Source organism: Helicoverpa zea, chromosome 25 (genome assembly GCF_022581195.2).
Source record: "Helicoverpa zea isolate HzStark_Cry1AcR chromosome 25, ilHelZeax1.1, whole genome shotgun sequence".
In the NCBI taxonomy this organism is placed as follows: domain Eukaryota; kingdom Metazoa; phylum Arthropoda; class Insecta; order Lepidoptera; family Noctuidae; genus Helicoverpa; species Helicoverpa zea.
Genome location: NC_061476.1, coordinates 6,726,195 through 6,740,312, shown reverse-complemented (window position 1 = coordinate 6,740,312; position 14,118 = coordinate 6,726,195). Strand labels below are relative to the sequence as shown.

General features: G+C 37.0%; 1 protein-coding gene across 1 annotated transcript in view; it reads right to left on the bottom strand.

Annotated features, from left to right (window-relative positions):
* Positions 1-14,118, bottom strand: part of LOC124642618 — a 143,548-nt gene that overhangs the window by 41,570 nt on the left and 87,860 nt on the right. The window contains exon 3 of the mRNA XM_047181128.1: positions 734-904. Coding sequence (XP_047037084.1) covers positions 734-904 — 171 coding nt within the window. The remainder of the gene's footprint in view (positions 1-733; positions 905-14,118) is intronic.

Below are 14,118 nucleotides of genomic sequence, written 5' to 3'. Positions count from 1 at the left end.
GAGGTTTATTGTAACTTTGTGGTGCTTAGAGCCTAAGTTTCTTTCACTAACAGAACTGTTTTCTATGCTTAAGCTGAAGAGTTTCTTCAAGTTGTTTTTTTGTTGTTGTAAATATTATCATTATCGCAAGTAAGGATAGGGAAAAATAGTAATAAAGTTTGGAATCTTTCTAGAAGTATTACTAGGGCTTGGCGCTGTCGTTCAATTGATGGGAGATCATCTATAATATAGCGATTTTCTAAGCCTCTCGAAAGCACAATATTTATTTATTTATTTCAAACACAGCTAATTTTATCATTACAGGTCACCAGCCTAATACGACAAAATTAGTTACACACATGAAAAGTAAATATAGTATAACACAAAAATAACTATATCAAAGTTTTATAAAGATGAATTATATGCCGTTTAATATGCCGTTTTCCCAGACATTTCTTCATAGGTACATACCTTTTTAACTACCACAACTGGCAGTCAGTAGATCAGTAGATATAACATGTTATCCGGGTAACTGTGTTGGTCAGATAGGTAGTTGTTCCGTATAACTGGTAATCACCACAAACCGTATATGTATTGAGTTAGACAGGAGGCCGATCCCAACTCAACTACGTAGATAGATATGGACAAAGTCGTTCCAACCTGATTCTCAAAGTCGAAAGTGAGTAAACCTAGAGGAAAAACATAATCTTTCTTGGAAGTCGGTTAAACTAACTACTACTTAAAATATCATTACCCTTCTTCATGACGAAAACGCAGGGGTGGTCAAACAAGAAGTCGCGGAAGGAGTTACACTCGGGGTCCACGTTCGGTTCTCGACAGAGGCATGTCGGCTTGAAGAACGGGAAGGCCTGCAGGGTCCTCAGAGCAGCCTGGCACTTCGTCACGGTCACCGTTGAGCAAGCCACTGGAACAAAAAACGGGAGTATATTAGTTTAGATGGAAAATACTGAACTTTTCGTATTTTTTTAAGTTTTACGACTTGAAGTAGCAGATTTGTCATCTTTATTTACAACATAATTTATAAACATTTATTTACTAAATACTAAAAGATCCTTTTTTTGTAACTATGTAGATAAAAGATGAAAAGTCATTTATTCAGAGTAGACTTAAAATCGGCACTTTTTGAAGGTCAAATTTACAAAAGACAGCCCCCAAAATGCCCGCCCTTCACCTTATAAATATAAAGCTTTCCAAGAAAGTACAAAAAAAATATGCCTGAATGTGTTTTTGTCACGAAAGATACTCTATTTTTTTTCGACCACTTTCGACTCTATTTTTCTATTAAAAAAACTATCTAAAACACCACTTAACCAATCTCAAACCAGACAGCGAAAGAGTATTCGAATACGAATATTCATTCAATCGACACCCGACAGATTTATTACAACGACCAGGAAAACGACCATCATATCATACCATCATAGGTTAAGGGGTCTAACGAAGATCTTAGACCCGCCCTAACAAGAAACGGAACCCTAGCAAAAACCACACTCACGATTATCTGCGAAATTAGGCGTTTTTGTGGTCCATGGTCCATTAAGGAGGGCGGACTATATTAGTCTTTTTTCTGGAGTGACGTTATTGAATTCGTCGGAAACCCGGAGTAAGGAGAGCTGAGAGGAGATGCCATAATGCAGGTAGGTCAGGCGCCTTCTTCTAGGTCAAATTCGTACGGTGGGTGACTAAAACGATGATTTGAAATGGTTCTTAGGATCTGGCAACGTTTTTTTGGTATTACAAAAATGGTCGGGTCCAAAGAATGTGTTTTAGGGCGAAGACAGTAAGGGACATGGCACATTATAGCAGCACCGCAACAGCACGGCTCCACACCAGCATTTAAGTTGTCATTCAATTTAGAGCATTAAATCGTGTATATTATAATATATTTCGTAATGTCAATATAAAAAAGCCAACGGCGAGCAGTCAGCGCGCTTGCCGCTACCACACAACTCGGCTCGCAGCAGCATGCTCATTACGCGCCGACTCCGAGTCGGCAGCGATAGAACGTCATTACGTCGTGTTCAATCATAACTGTCTTAAAATAATATTGAGTTTGCGGTGACAGCAAGCTTACACCTCGCGGCAGGCTCGCGCAGGCTTGCGGACAACGCGTAGTTAGCGCGCTGGTAGCTAGCCGTAGTCTAAATTCGAGGCGACGCCGTGCTGCTGCTGTGCTGTTGCGGTGCTGCTATAATGTGCCATGACCCTAACGTTCCTCGTTCCACGCTCACCCGTATTTTCGCGCGCTACTTTCTTAAGCTATTTTCCGTTATGGCACTTCCACTAGTCATTTTTTTCTCCATGTTTAGGAAGCTTGGAATCGTTGATTGAATTTCAGATGGAAATTATATGATGTGTGAATGTATGCAAATACGTGTAAGACTGTGAAGGAATAAAATACTATTTTGGTAACTGACAGATGCAGGAAAAATATTGTCTAACCTTTAGTATTGTCTCTCTGAAATGTAATCTGTGTCTACTTGTGAATGCGGGCAAAACCACTGGCAAGAGTTAGTAAGTAAATAACTAAGCAGAACTTAATTTATAATTATATTACAGCTATTAATACAGTTAGCTACTAATTTAATCATTTAATAATAGACTTATCAGAAGCAATGTTGTTTCTCAGAATTCTGACGTCAATTTAATAGCCTATGCAGACTGCAGACTTAGTTGTCGATCAACTATTGGTTGATAGTTAAGTTAGAACTTAATGAAGAATCCCATATTTCCATCAGTCTTTTTTTCGACCGAAACGTATTGATCTTTATAACGTGTACCCTACCATAGATCTTCATACTATTAAAGAGCTCAATCAAACTATCGGCCGACTAAAAGTTTCCAGTCTACCCAGTCTATTCTGAGATATTTAGTATTCCAGTAAGTTAGTTAAAATGAAATATTAATAACGCCAAAATCGTGTGAAAATCCACATATGTGGCTCAGAGGTAATTATCATAATTCCAGTTATTAAGTTTGTTTTGAAAATGTATTATTCGGTAATTAATATGGATGTACGAAATAAGCTAGACTTATTTTGCAGGTTTATTTATGTAAAGTGTTTGATATTCAAGAGTTTATTAATAAAAATAGCTTAGATTATAAACATCTTAAAACAGAAATCTAAACACGTAAAATGGTCATGGTATATGTAGTTACTGAGAGTTTGATTAATCATACATAATAGCCTTTTATTATTTCAAACAATGACTGATAAATACTTATTAAATTAATGAAAAAAAAAAATCTGAAAAAAAGATATTTCTTTTTTTTTGTAATGTATGTGAATTAGTCACATCCATAAAGAATGTTAGTCGCATTCTGCGAATCCTACCTATATTATAGAGGTACGAAAGTTTGTTTGCACGGATGTTCATTCCTTTTTCACGTAAAAATTACAGGATGGAAAATATCGCAACCTGTAGGACTGTTGCAAGCTTAAAAAATTAAAAGTTCACGCTGGTCAACATACCAGTATCATAGCACATAAAATAAGGCATAGTCCACATAGTCATTACCGATGACAAGGGTAGACAGGTCTCAAGGCTTTATCGACGTCAATGCTTAAAAATTTCCCTTGAAAGTAACAAATTTTCTACTTTTGCTCTTTTCAAGCTAGTGAATTATTACCTGTAATTTTTCATTCTCAGTTCTCGTTTTTCGTCGTTATAAGTTCGTTTGCATCGCTTGTAGATGCCGCTTTAGTTGTTGGCAGTTATGGGTAATTTTTAAAAAAATTCTGAGGGTAAAATGGCGTCTTTTTGACTCATTTTTGATCCCACTTTAATATTTTTTAACTGCTCGGTAATTTTAGACTGTTTTTTTTCAGGAATGGTAACCATCCGAAGTATTCGGCGGGCTTATTTTATGGTTAACTTACCCTTCTCATCATCGGGCTTTTTACCGTGCCTCTGAAGGGCTTCGGCCTCTTCTCAAACAGAGAAGGAAAGAGTTAATAACCAATCCTACTGAAGACGGATTGGCGATTTCAGACTTTAAAGTCTAGGTTTCCTCAAGATGTTTTCCTTCACTTCTTTCTCAGTGATTGATACACTAAACATAGAAGAAAGTTACATTGGTGCTTAGAAAAGTTTTGACATGATTTTGTTCGAAGATAAGTTTGACAATATATGTCCTTCTATGAGCTGTCATTGTGAAATCCTAAAGGAATTTCTGGTCTTTGTTTTTGTTAGATTGATTCCTTCGGGTAGTCTGTTGTCGTCTTTTATTAGTATATTTTCAATTAACTATGATAAGCTTATGTGTGAACATGATTAAAAAAAAAACATTTACTCATATATTGTTAAATTATTTCTTTTGATAGCAAAGAGCATGGTATCGTCGTATATTCTATCGAAATTCAATTTTTTGCTGGGCAAAGATTTCAATCCGAATATCTTTTGTACATTCGAATTTATATTTTTAATTTAAATCTCTTGATATACTCTTGCTTTTAGCAGAATAAGAATATTTTTTCATAGAGCAGGAATTCTTAAGCTGGTACTTTGATACAAATTGTAACCAAAAAATTACCTTTTGTTACTTAGGTACTTATTTAATTTTACTTATTAGAAATACATTAGGTATATATTATACTTTTTGTACTTTCAGACATGTTGCATCGACAATAAACGAGATCAAATTAGACCATAAACGGAAACGAGGAAAACCCGCATTAAAATATCAGGAATTATTAACTAAGTAAATTATCCCATTTCTCTATATCAATAAACTATTCTATTATCTTAAGATTTACTTAGCAAAGTTTGTATAAGCTTAGTAACGATCAGATTATTTTACCTAGACCTACTTATGTTATCTTAAAGTACTTTGAGTTTGTTTATTTGAATGCTAATTACACACTACATAGATTTCCTTGTCTAAAATATATTAAGTGTGTATTTTCTTTCCGCTAAAAAATAATACATTCTAAAACACTCCATATGCGTTATCGTATCCATTAATAGAAAGTCTAAAAACATGAGTATCATGTTCCTTCTTAAACCCTTCATTTACCAGGGTTGCGGTAACTCTTTAAAACAATCCTGCAGCATAACTGGTAGGTACCGTGAAGACGTAATTTTATGCTTTTTTCCAGAAGCCAGAAATGGATCGTGATCGAAAACTAATAGTACCTATCCTATAATTCTTCTCTGTCACTGATATACAGCGCCTTTGAATCTTTCATACCCAGTGGAAGGAAAGAACAATAAGTTTCAACGTCATGGCGTAACAATGGCGACCATTGTCGAAGCTATGGTGAACAATTAGACGTGATTGATGACGTCAGAACGATTTGTAAGAAGCTTCGTAACTTCTTGGGGGCTCATCAGACAGTGTTTTGTTTCTTGTATAATGCCTCCGATTATCGGTGACCGACTTTTAGTAGGATCGATAATCATCATCCTCCGAGCCTTTTCCGAACTATGTTGGGGTCGGCTTCCAGTCTAACCGGATTCACCTGAGTACCAGTGCTTTAGTAGGACCGATAATAGGGCTGATTTTTTGTAGGACTGTCTAACCGTCAGTTGCACAAAGCCATTAAAGTTAAAGCTTCCTTAAATCTGTTGCTCACTCTTAGGGTGCGTCCACATCTGGCGAATGTGCCGCGAATGTGCAGCTCGCGAGCCGTTTGCGACCTGCCCGCGAGCTGCGCGCGTGCATTTTTGTTCGTGCGCCGCTTCTGCGCCGCCCGCGCGCAGTTCGCGCGCGGCCTAAGCGCCGTACACGATCAGCGCGCAGGCGGCGCGCGACGCGCTCTTTATTAAATAATAAACGGAACTGTAAGGGCGAGAACTGAGTGCGCGCAGAACGCGCGCCGCTCGCGCGCTCTATACGAGCCTTGCATGAGTTGCGCTAAAGAGGCGCACCAAGCTATTGCAGTGACTGCACGCGCGCAGCTCGCGGGCAGGTCGCAAACGGCTCGCGAGCTGCGCATTCGCGGCACATTCGCCAGATGTCGACGCACCCTTACTTTGTCAACAAGACAAAATGTGTTGGCAATAGATTTAATGAAGACTTAATTTTAATGGAGCTTTGTGCAACTGACGGTAACTTCGATATTCTGACCGACCTTTGTTGGATATATGCGTTGCACAATTGCTATCAGTGTGTTCTATTTCTCCTACAGAAAATCGGTCACCAATTATTTATTGGACATGGGTGAGCAGCCTTAAGCATTGTATGGTCATGAATATGCATCTACTAAATATACGTTACTCTATATTTAGGATATAACGTATATAGTATAGCCATAGTAAAGTTTATGGGTCGCAAAGTGACACAGGCTATTTATCCCGAGAAAATGGACTACCTATCTCAGAGGGATGATATATGACAGTAAAGTCGAGGACAAACGCTATAGTGTCCTAGCAGATGTGTATTTGTAAGAAAAGGTAGTCCGATACATTTAAAATAAGCCAAGTATTTTCACTTAAGATAACTACATAAAAAGCTGAAGAGTATGTTTGTTTGAATGCGCTAATCTCTGGAAATACTAGATCAATTTGAAAAACTCTTTCAATGTTAGATAGCTCATGTATCAAGAAAGGCTGTAGGTTATCCCGGGTGCGCGCGGAGTAGTTCCCAAAGGACGTGGGTTAAACCATTGGCAGAAGATTTTTAGTTGTTATATACTTATATTTAATTCAAGCGTCAAAAAAACTTAAAGATTTTATTTATGTCTCCATCCAAATCGTTATTTGTGACTATACTCAGCCTAGCAATAAATTATTCCGTACCCACAAATATGAACGAAAGTAACTTCAGTCAATATCACATCAATTATGTAGGTCACGCCAGTGGTTTTCAAGCTTTACGCCAAATAAATACGTGTGTTCATATACTTACTTAGTAATATTATGAAGTATTACCTAAAAGAGGTTTTTTGATGAGTCCTAATAGGGATTTATTTGGAAATATTTTATTTTTTCGAAGAAATATGTAGTATTTTGCATCTTTCTTGACTATATCGATTGATGAAGAAAGACATCTTGAGAAAACCTGGTCTTAGAAGTCTGAAATCGCCTTCATCTTGGGTAAGCGTGGCGGTTATTAATCGGGCCATTTTTTGGCCTTGGATTACTAGGATTTTGTGACCAACTTTTTGTAGGATGTGTGTTGCTCTATTGTTATAAAAAATCGGTCAGAAAATCCTAGTAAGAAAGTCCAGTTATTTTTGCATCTTTTTTACTAGTAAGGGTTACTATTCATCAAAACAATAATATTAAGTTTTTCGGCCAGTTTCTTCATCAAAAGTTAAAGTTAAAGTAATGTCTAAAGTAAAAGTAACGGTCAAATACGTTTTTTCAAGGCTAAAGTGACAGCAAAACTAATAGAAAAATTGAATTTGACGGTTACTTTTACTTTAGACATTACTTTGACTTTTACTTTGGTTTTAACTTTTGATGAAGAAACTGGCTGTTAGTGTAAATTCTCTTTGACTTTATTAATTAGCTCAAAGGTTAGCCAGAATAAACTACAGAGATCAATTATATTAAAATGCCAATTTATCTTCGGCTTCTAAGCAATAAATATCTATAATTACTAAATCGCTCATCGAATGGGGCGAAATGCAATTAACTTAAGGATAATAATTCTCGAACTTTAATTACCTAAGTGAAAAAAGGTTTTTTAAATCTTCACTGATATAAGAAAGAGGATATTTTTTTGTGTTTGTATGTAACCCTGTAGGCTCCGAAACTATTGAACCTATTTAAAAAAAAAATCAGTGCTGAAAAGCTACGCTCTTCCCGTGTTACATAGGCTGTATTTTAAAACTGTATGGGCAGTATAATAAAACAATTTTGTTTACTGAGTGCGTACCTTTTTTAATTTGTTACAGGCAAATAGATTTCTTATTCTTACATCGGACTATAAATAAGATTTAAATCAGTCACACAACATTTTTAACATAATTTTAGAATCTGGCAACCGAATCCAAATCTGACTCCGATTACAACCTCTAAACTGACAACCAATAAGTAATTATTTACTATGTTATCCAAACAAGGCAGTTATTAAAGCCATTTACTTGAACCTAATAGTTTGATACAGTTAAACGCAAGCATTTAACTATGGGTTAGTTGAAACTGATACTCGTTTAAACTGGCAGTTTGAAATTGGCAGGGTAACTATGTACGTTCTATGTAATAGGACATCCATGAAGGCTCTAATCTATACCTATACTTTATAATAAAGAGGACAATTGTTTTTGTTTGTTTGTTTGTAGGCTCCGATAGTACTGAAGCGATTTGAAAAAATCTTTCACTGTTGGTAAGTTACAGTCTTCCTGAGTAACATAGGCTTTATTTTGTCCCGGTACGGGCAGTAGTTTCCACGGGACGCGAGCGAATCTGCGAGAAATTGCCTAGTGTTTGATAAATAGCAGATTTTATTTATGCTCTTTACAAGTTTTTAAGTTTCATGGACCAACTGTTTATATTGTAATATAAAACCAGACACAAATAAAAAAAATATAAAATAAATATTCTCTTCCAAGCGGATTAAACACCATTAACAGTACAAAATGAAAAACGATCACCCAGAAAAATGATTCGAGTAATTCACACGAGCAGTTAAGCTAGGTTACACTGTCGTATCCGCGTCACCGCGACACACAATAAACCCGCGAGTGACGAAGGATAGCCCCTGACACGCCGCCATTTTGTCAACTTAATGCGCTCAAAATTCACGCTCTTTTATCCTAATGGTGGGACCACATGATACAGTATTTAAGTTTATGGTTTGCACAGATGCTGAATATCTTCAAAACGACGAGGGTAGAAATTGGTAGCAACGAATGTCAGCTGGTAGAAATTAGGTAGCAACTCTCTCTATGTATTTCGAGGGGATCGGTGAGGAGTAACAGCATTTCGGACGGTATCTAATTATGTTGGGATTGGCTCCAGTCTAACCGGATGCGGCTGAGTACCAGTTTTTTACAAGGTGCGACTGCCTATCTGACCTCCTCAACTCATTTTCTGATTTGTCAATTTTTCATAATACATATGTACAAACCTTCAACTTTTGCACTCAGACTTTTTAATTATACAGACTTTTTTTGCACTGATAAGTTGAGCAGACAAAATTCTTTGAAAGTCCGTGTGAAGTTAGTATCGTGTAGACCCACCGTTAGAGACAAAGTATCCGAAACAATACCGTGTGTCACCAGCTTAACGTATCCGTCTTAATTACAAGATTTGACTTATCAAAGTCAAGTAAATTGGGGGACTGATCTTATTTTCGCTGTTGGAAATAGATAGCTTATTTATTAATTTTACTAATAGCTTTGTGACATGTATATTATCTGAATTTAGAATTTCTTGAGGCCTACCAAAAATGACGGATTATTATGTAAAAGACAATATGGATATTTTAAGGATGTAACCTGTGAAATGACGTCAGATTTCGTGTTCTTAATATTGATGGATTGTACGGAAAAAGAAACCATGATCACATATAGATATGATGATATTAAGGTACTTTTCCGAGAAATATGCTAAACGCGCGTGGCTGCATAGGCCGACCTCCGAGGACATCTTCAAAACGGCTTGAAATCTCATCATAATAATCTCCTAACCTGTTTTCTGCACGTGTCACTCTGCTGACCCCACGGAGGAAGGAAAGATAGTGGAGATGCCATGAGGAAGGTAGGCGCCTTCTTATAGGCCAAAGTATCGTACGGTAGGCGTCATCAAAACAGACGGTTACTAAAACTAACGAGACATTCGGGTTCCTTGTCAAATCACGACCTATATATATCAAAGATTGGATTGGTGATTTTAATTTGAAAAAAGTTCGCGGATTTTAATGAAGGCGTATGAGGGCGGAGCTAGTAACGTTCCTCGTCATTTCCTTGTAAAACACTGGTACTCAGCTGCATCCGGTTACACTGGAAGCCGACCCCAACATAGTTGGGAAAAAGGCTCGGAAGACGACTTTTTTAGGAGATATTGCGTTGACATCTCCGCTAGTCATTTTCTTCTCCATGGCTGACCCCCTTACTCTGAACATCTATATATAAATATGTCTGTATGTATAGCTTGTTCGAGTACACGAGTCTCTTTTGTTATCCCTCCCATTGTGTATTGAAATCAAGGTCGTTTCCGGTATATTGTAGTGGTGTTGACAATTAAAATAGGCTAAGGCTCTCTAATTTCCATTTACAGTTAGAAGAAGAAAGAAAAGAAAAACCATTTTATTTAACACACAAATGACGCAGAAAACAAACACACACAAAAACAAACAAATATAACAATGGACAAAACAAACAGTGAAACAAAAAAGAAAAGCGCTGCAGCTGCGTCACTTATGCGTGAAAAGGGGCAACGCTCAGCATAATGCTGTGTCTCGCACACGCAGGCACGAGACAACAGCGCTGGTTTTCAGCGCTGACCCACCACATGACTTGCCTCGGGACTATACAATCAAGACGCCGTTTCGGCACGAATCCAGTAAATTAATAAATATATATATATATATAATTAGTAAAATAACAGAAAAGTAGTAAAAGTTAATAGTAACAATGAATACAAAACAAACCATAGACAAAACAAAACACAATACGAGAATATCAAGATAAGACATAGACAAAAACTTGTGAATATTAGATAGTGAGCGGCATAGACAGCGCGGCAAGTAAAATGTCAGAAATGTTCACAGTTCACAATTTTCAGTAGTCTGAGGCAGAAGTTTCAGATGTATGATGAAGATACAGCTTTTAACCTTGATTGGTGGAAACACTCAAAAGATGGAGAGGTTTGGAGACAAAATGAGGAAGGCTTTGCCCTTCAGCGGAAAAACTCAGGCTAAGAAAATGCAAATTGTAAAAAGATCGGTTATTTACACTAATCTGTACTACTATTTTCAAGGTGAAGAGTTTCAAATCGGCCCAGCTTTTACTTAAAGACACCTCATGTATCGGAAGGCAATGTACTTAGCACCTGCTGCTTATCCAGGTGCGCATAGTACTTCCAACTAGACGCTTAAACAAGCGGAAGCTAATTTTACATAAAAATAACTACTTCCCTCGTAGCATTAAATTAACTATTCCACATCAAAGAGAAGGAGAGGGGAAGGGGGGATATTTGAATTCGTATTGTTGTAACCCAACCTTCGTTCGGGATGGTAAAACTTACTCAACTACCCGCTATTCTATTCTCAGCACTATGTTTAATTAACATATACCACTGGCTTATTGAAGTTCCTAATTCATTCTAGGTTTTGATATTTTGGAGTCAGGGTTTTAACTTTATGTGGGTGTCAGCATATGTTTCGTTCGCTACGATTGTTTTAGTATTTTATTTAAAAACATTAGGGGTGCTAATCAAGGATTAATATTAAGTCTTTGCAACTAATGTCGGGACGGATTTCTGACTGAATGACTTGACGGTTTACCAGCGTCATTTCTGATCTTGGCTATGGGATTGAAGGAACAATGAGTGCTCCTGTGTCTGCAAATGCTTGTATGAGAACAGCCACCTTAGCCAAAATCTCTCTTGGACGCCGTTATTTGTTATCAGAATTGTTAAACAGTTACTATGTTGAGTCGTCCCACTCGCTTCAACTGCGTCCACGACAAGTGGGGGCGACTGTGACGTCGTGGTACAACGGCTCGCCGCGTATGCGCCGAGTCCAGAGGTCAAAGCTTGCTTATGCGCACCGGCCGCGCACGCGTTCTTTAATTCTTATAAACTTACTTGTACTATATTGTTGTATGTAAAGTCATTATACGTATTTACATGTTATACAGTCCACTCTTATTATTTACTCCACCTGCTGAGCTATCGTCGCAACAACTATCTCTACAGAATCTACCATATTAAGAACGTACGTAAAGAACCTCAAAAATATTGATTCAATCATTCTTATTACATCCGAAAATCAATAAAAACCACAGCACCTAAAACTAGGGAAGATAAACTTTGATCCTAAAAACATAACAATCAGCAAACTCATGGGTATCCTTCAACAGTATGGATAAATCTGACCTGAGGACCCTTCAGCATAAAGCCCTCTTAGAGTTCTGAAGAACCCTCGTGTTGTTTGAGTTGATTCTCACCAGATTTCTTGCGGATACGACGGGGTTCGACGCTCCGTGGAAACGAAAATAGATGTGGACCGTTTTCGATCTAAAACTGCTGAAAGAAGATTGTGACTAAGTTTAGTTTTGTTTTTAAATGAAGGAGTAGTTTGTTTGCTGTAAATGTTGTTGTTATTTGAGTAGGAAACTCGAGATATACATAGTATATCACAGTATTGATTAACTTGTGATCTTCAAATCACGTAGTTATTAATGGTTGCAAAGAAGTAGAGAATCTTGCAACCACGGAATATTACACGCGCGGAGGAGCAAAAGTACGCGCGGAACGACGAAAATTTTTCAAAGTGAGCGCATTGAACAAACGCTTAATCGTACTCTGTATGAGAAGAGGCCTATGCAGTGGGACAGTTAAAGCCTGATGGTTATTGCAATGTTTTACGGTGGGTTGCATCATTTAACCAAAACGATAATAAATCCATTTTCAGTTGACAAATCGCCGATTTGACCAATGGGCGGCCAGTACACGACTGGTTATAGTTTGGTTATCGTTATAGTTAAATTGTGCAACTCATCCTTAGAACTGAACAGCCAAGAAAACACAACTTACATACTTATAAATATATACATACTTATACATACAATAACTCCATTGAAATCTCACACAGAAAATTATTCTCCGCTACAGTGAACTTAACACCAAAACGAAACTTCCCAGATATGATACCCAAGGGCATTTTCATTGGATCGGTGTAAAATTTATCTACAAGTTAAATTATGTAGAAGTTAAGTTGTGAATCGATTCGAGGTGAAAGTGAAGTACTTATCTCGCTAGTGACCTGCTTCCATTGTGTGTGCGATCACACCGTGTAGCTGTATGTACATATGTGTTGGCCTGATATGGAGTAGGGTGGCTATGGTTTTGTGGGGGTATTGAGACACTTTTTTGGGCTGTACATTTTACATGTCATTATTGTGAAAGTAACTCGGCCTCTCTGACAGTCTGTCGCTATAAGTCGCGCTTTCATGCAAGAACTAATGAATCAACCCACACAGTTAGTCTAGTTAGAGCCCAAGAAAGGATATCGTCATCCTCCTGCTCTTATTCTAATTTTATTTGGGGCCAGCGCAGCATGTTGTCTTTTAGCCTGAGTAAGGAGAAAGGCTACTTTTTATCGAGGACCGCCAAAAGTAGTTTTTTCAAAAAAAAACTAAGGTAAAACTGCTTAACATATTTGCAAAACAATGACATTTTTATTATGTTTTTCAGATTTCTCTACAAGACCATATCCTACTATTAACCTCAATCATAGTCACCGTATCTACCCTCAATATTGGCCACCTATTGTACCCTCTCCTTTGTTACCGAGTGGTAGGTTATTAATATATTTTTTGACGTATTGTCGCCGAACAAACACCAATGAGCATTTTGGGTCAAGCATAAATCATAGTTAAGATTTCACTGGCCGATATTAGTCTGGGTAAAGGATTATCTATGAATTATTATTGTTGATATTACTTGTAAAGCTAGATTTTTAGGTAGCCTAAGTTTTTGCGTTGATATATGGAGTTAGAGTGATGATCTTGGCTGTAAGAATGAATGACAAAGTTGGCGGGTGGATTTTCTGTCATCTGTCAAACGGAATGTAATAAAGTTAATTATTGAAGTCATTACATTTTATTTTATATATTTTGTACCTGCTCGTATGTAGTGTATTAAATTATTCAGTCCTATGGAGAACTTCAGTCTTAATAGATCAGCAGCTCAATAATAATTATGATCGTTTTTTTTGGTCATTGTCGTAATTTTTAGTGCATTTGCAAAATTATTCTTCAAAAGCTTTAATTTCACAAAGGTTTCATCACATTTCTCATTATTGTATAATTTTAGTGCTGGTGTGATTGAAGATTTAGGTATCTAAAACTAAATACGTACCATAAAAGACTTTCGTATGTATTATCTATCTGCTATACCGTGAGTCCATAAATATTATGTATCAAAATCTGTACCATACAGTGTCTGAAAGTCACCTACAAAACGTATCTTTTCAAGTTTTAAAGTTGATACATGCTTTTTA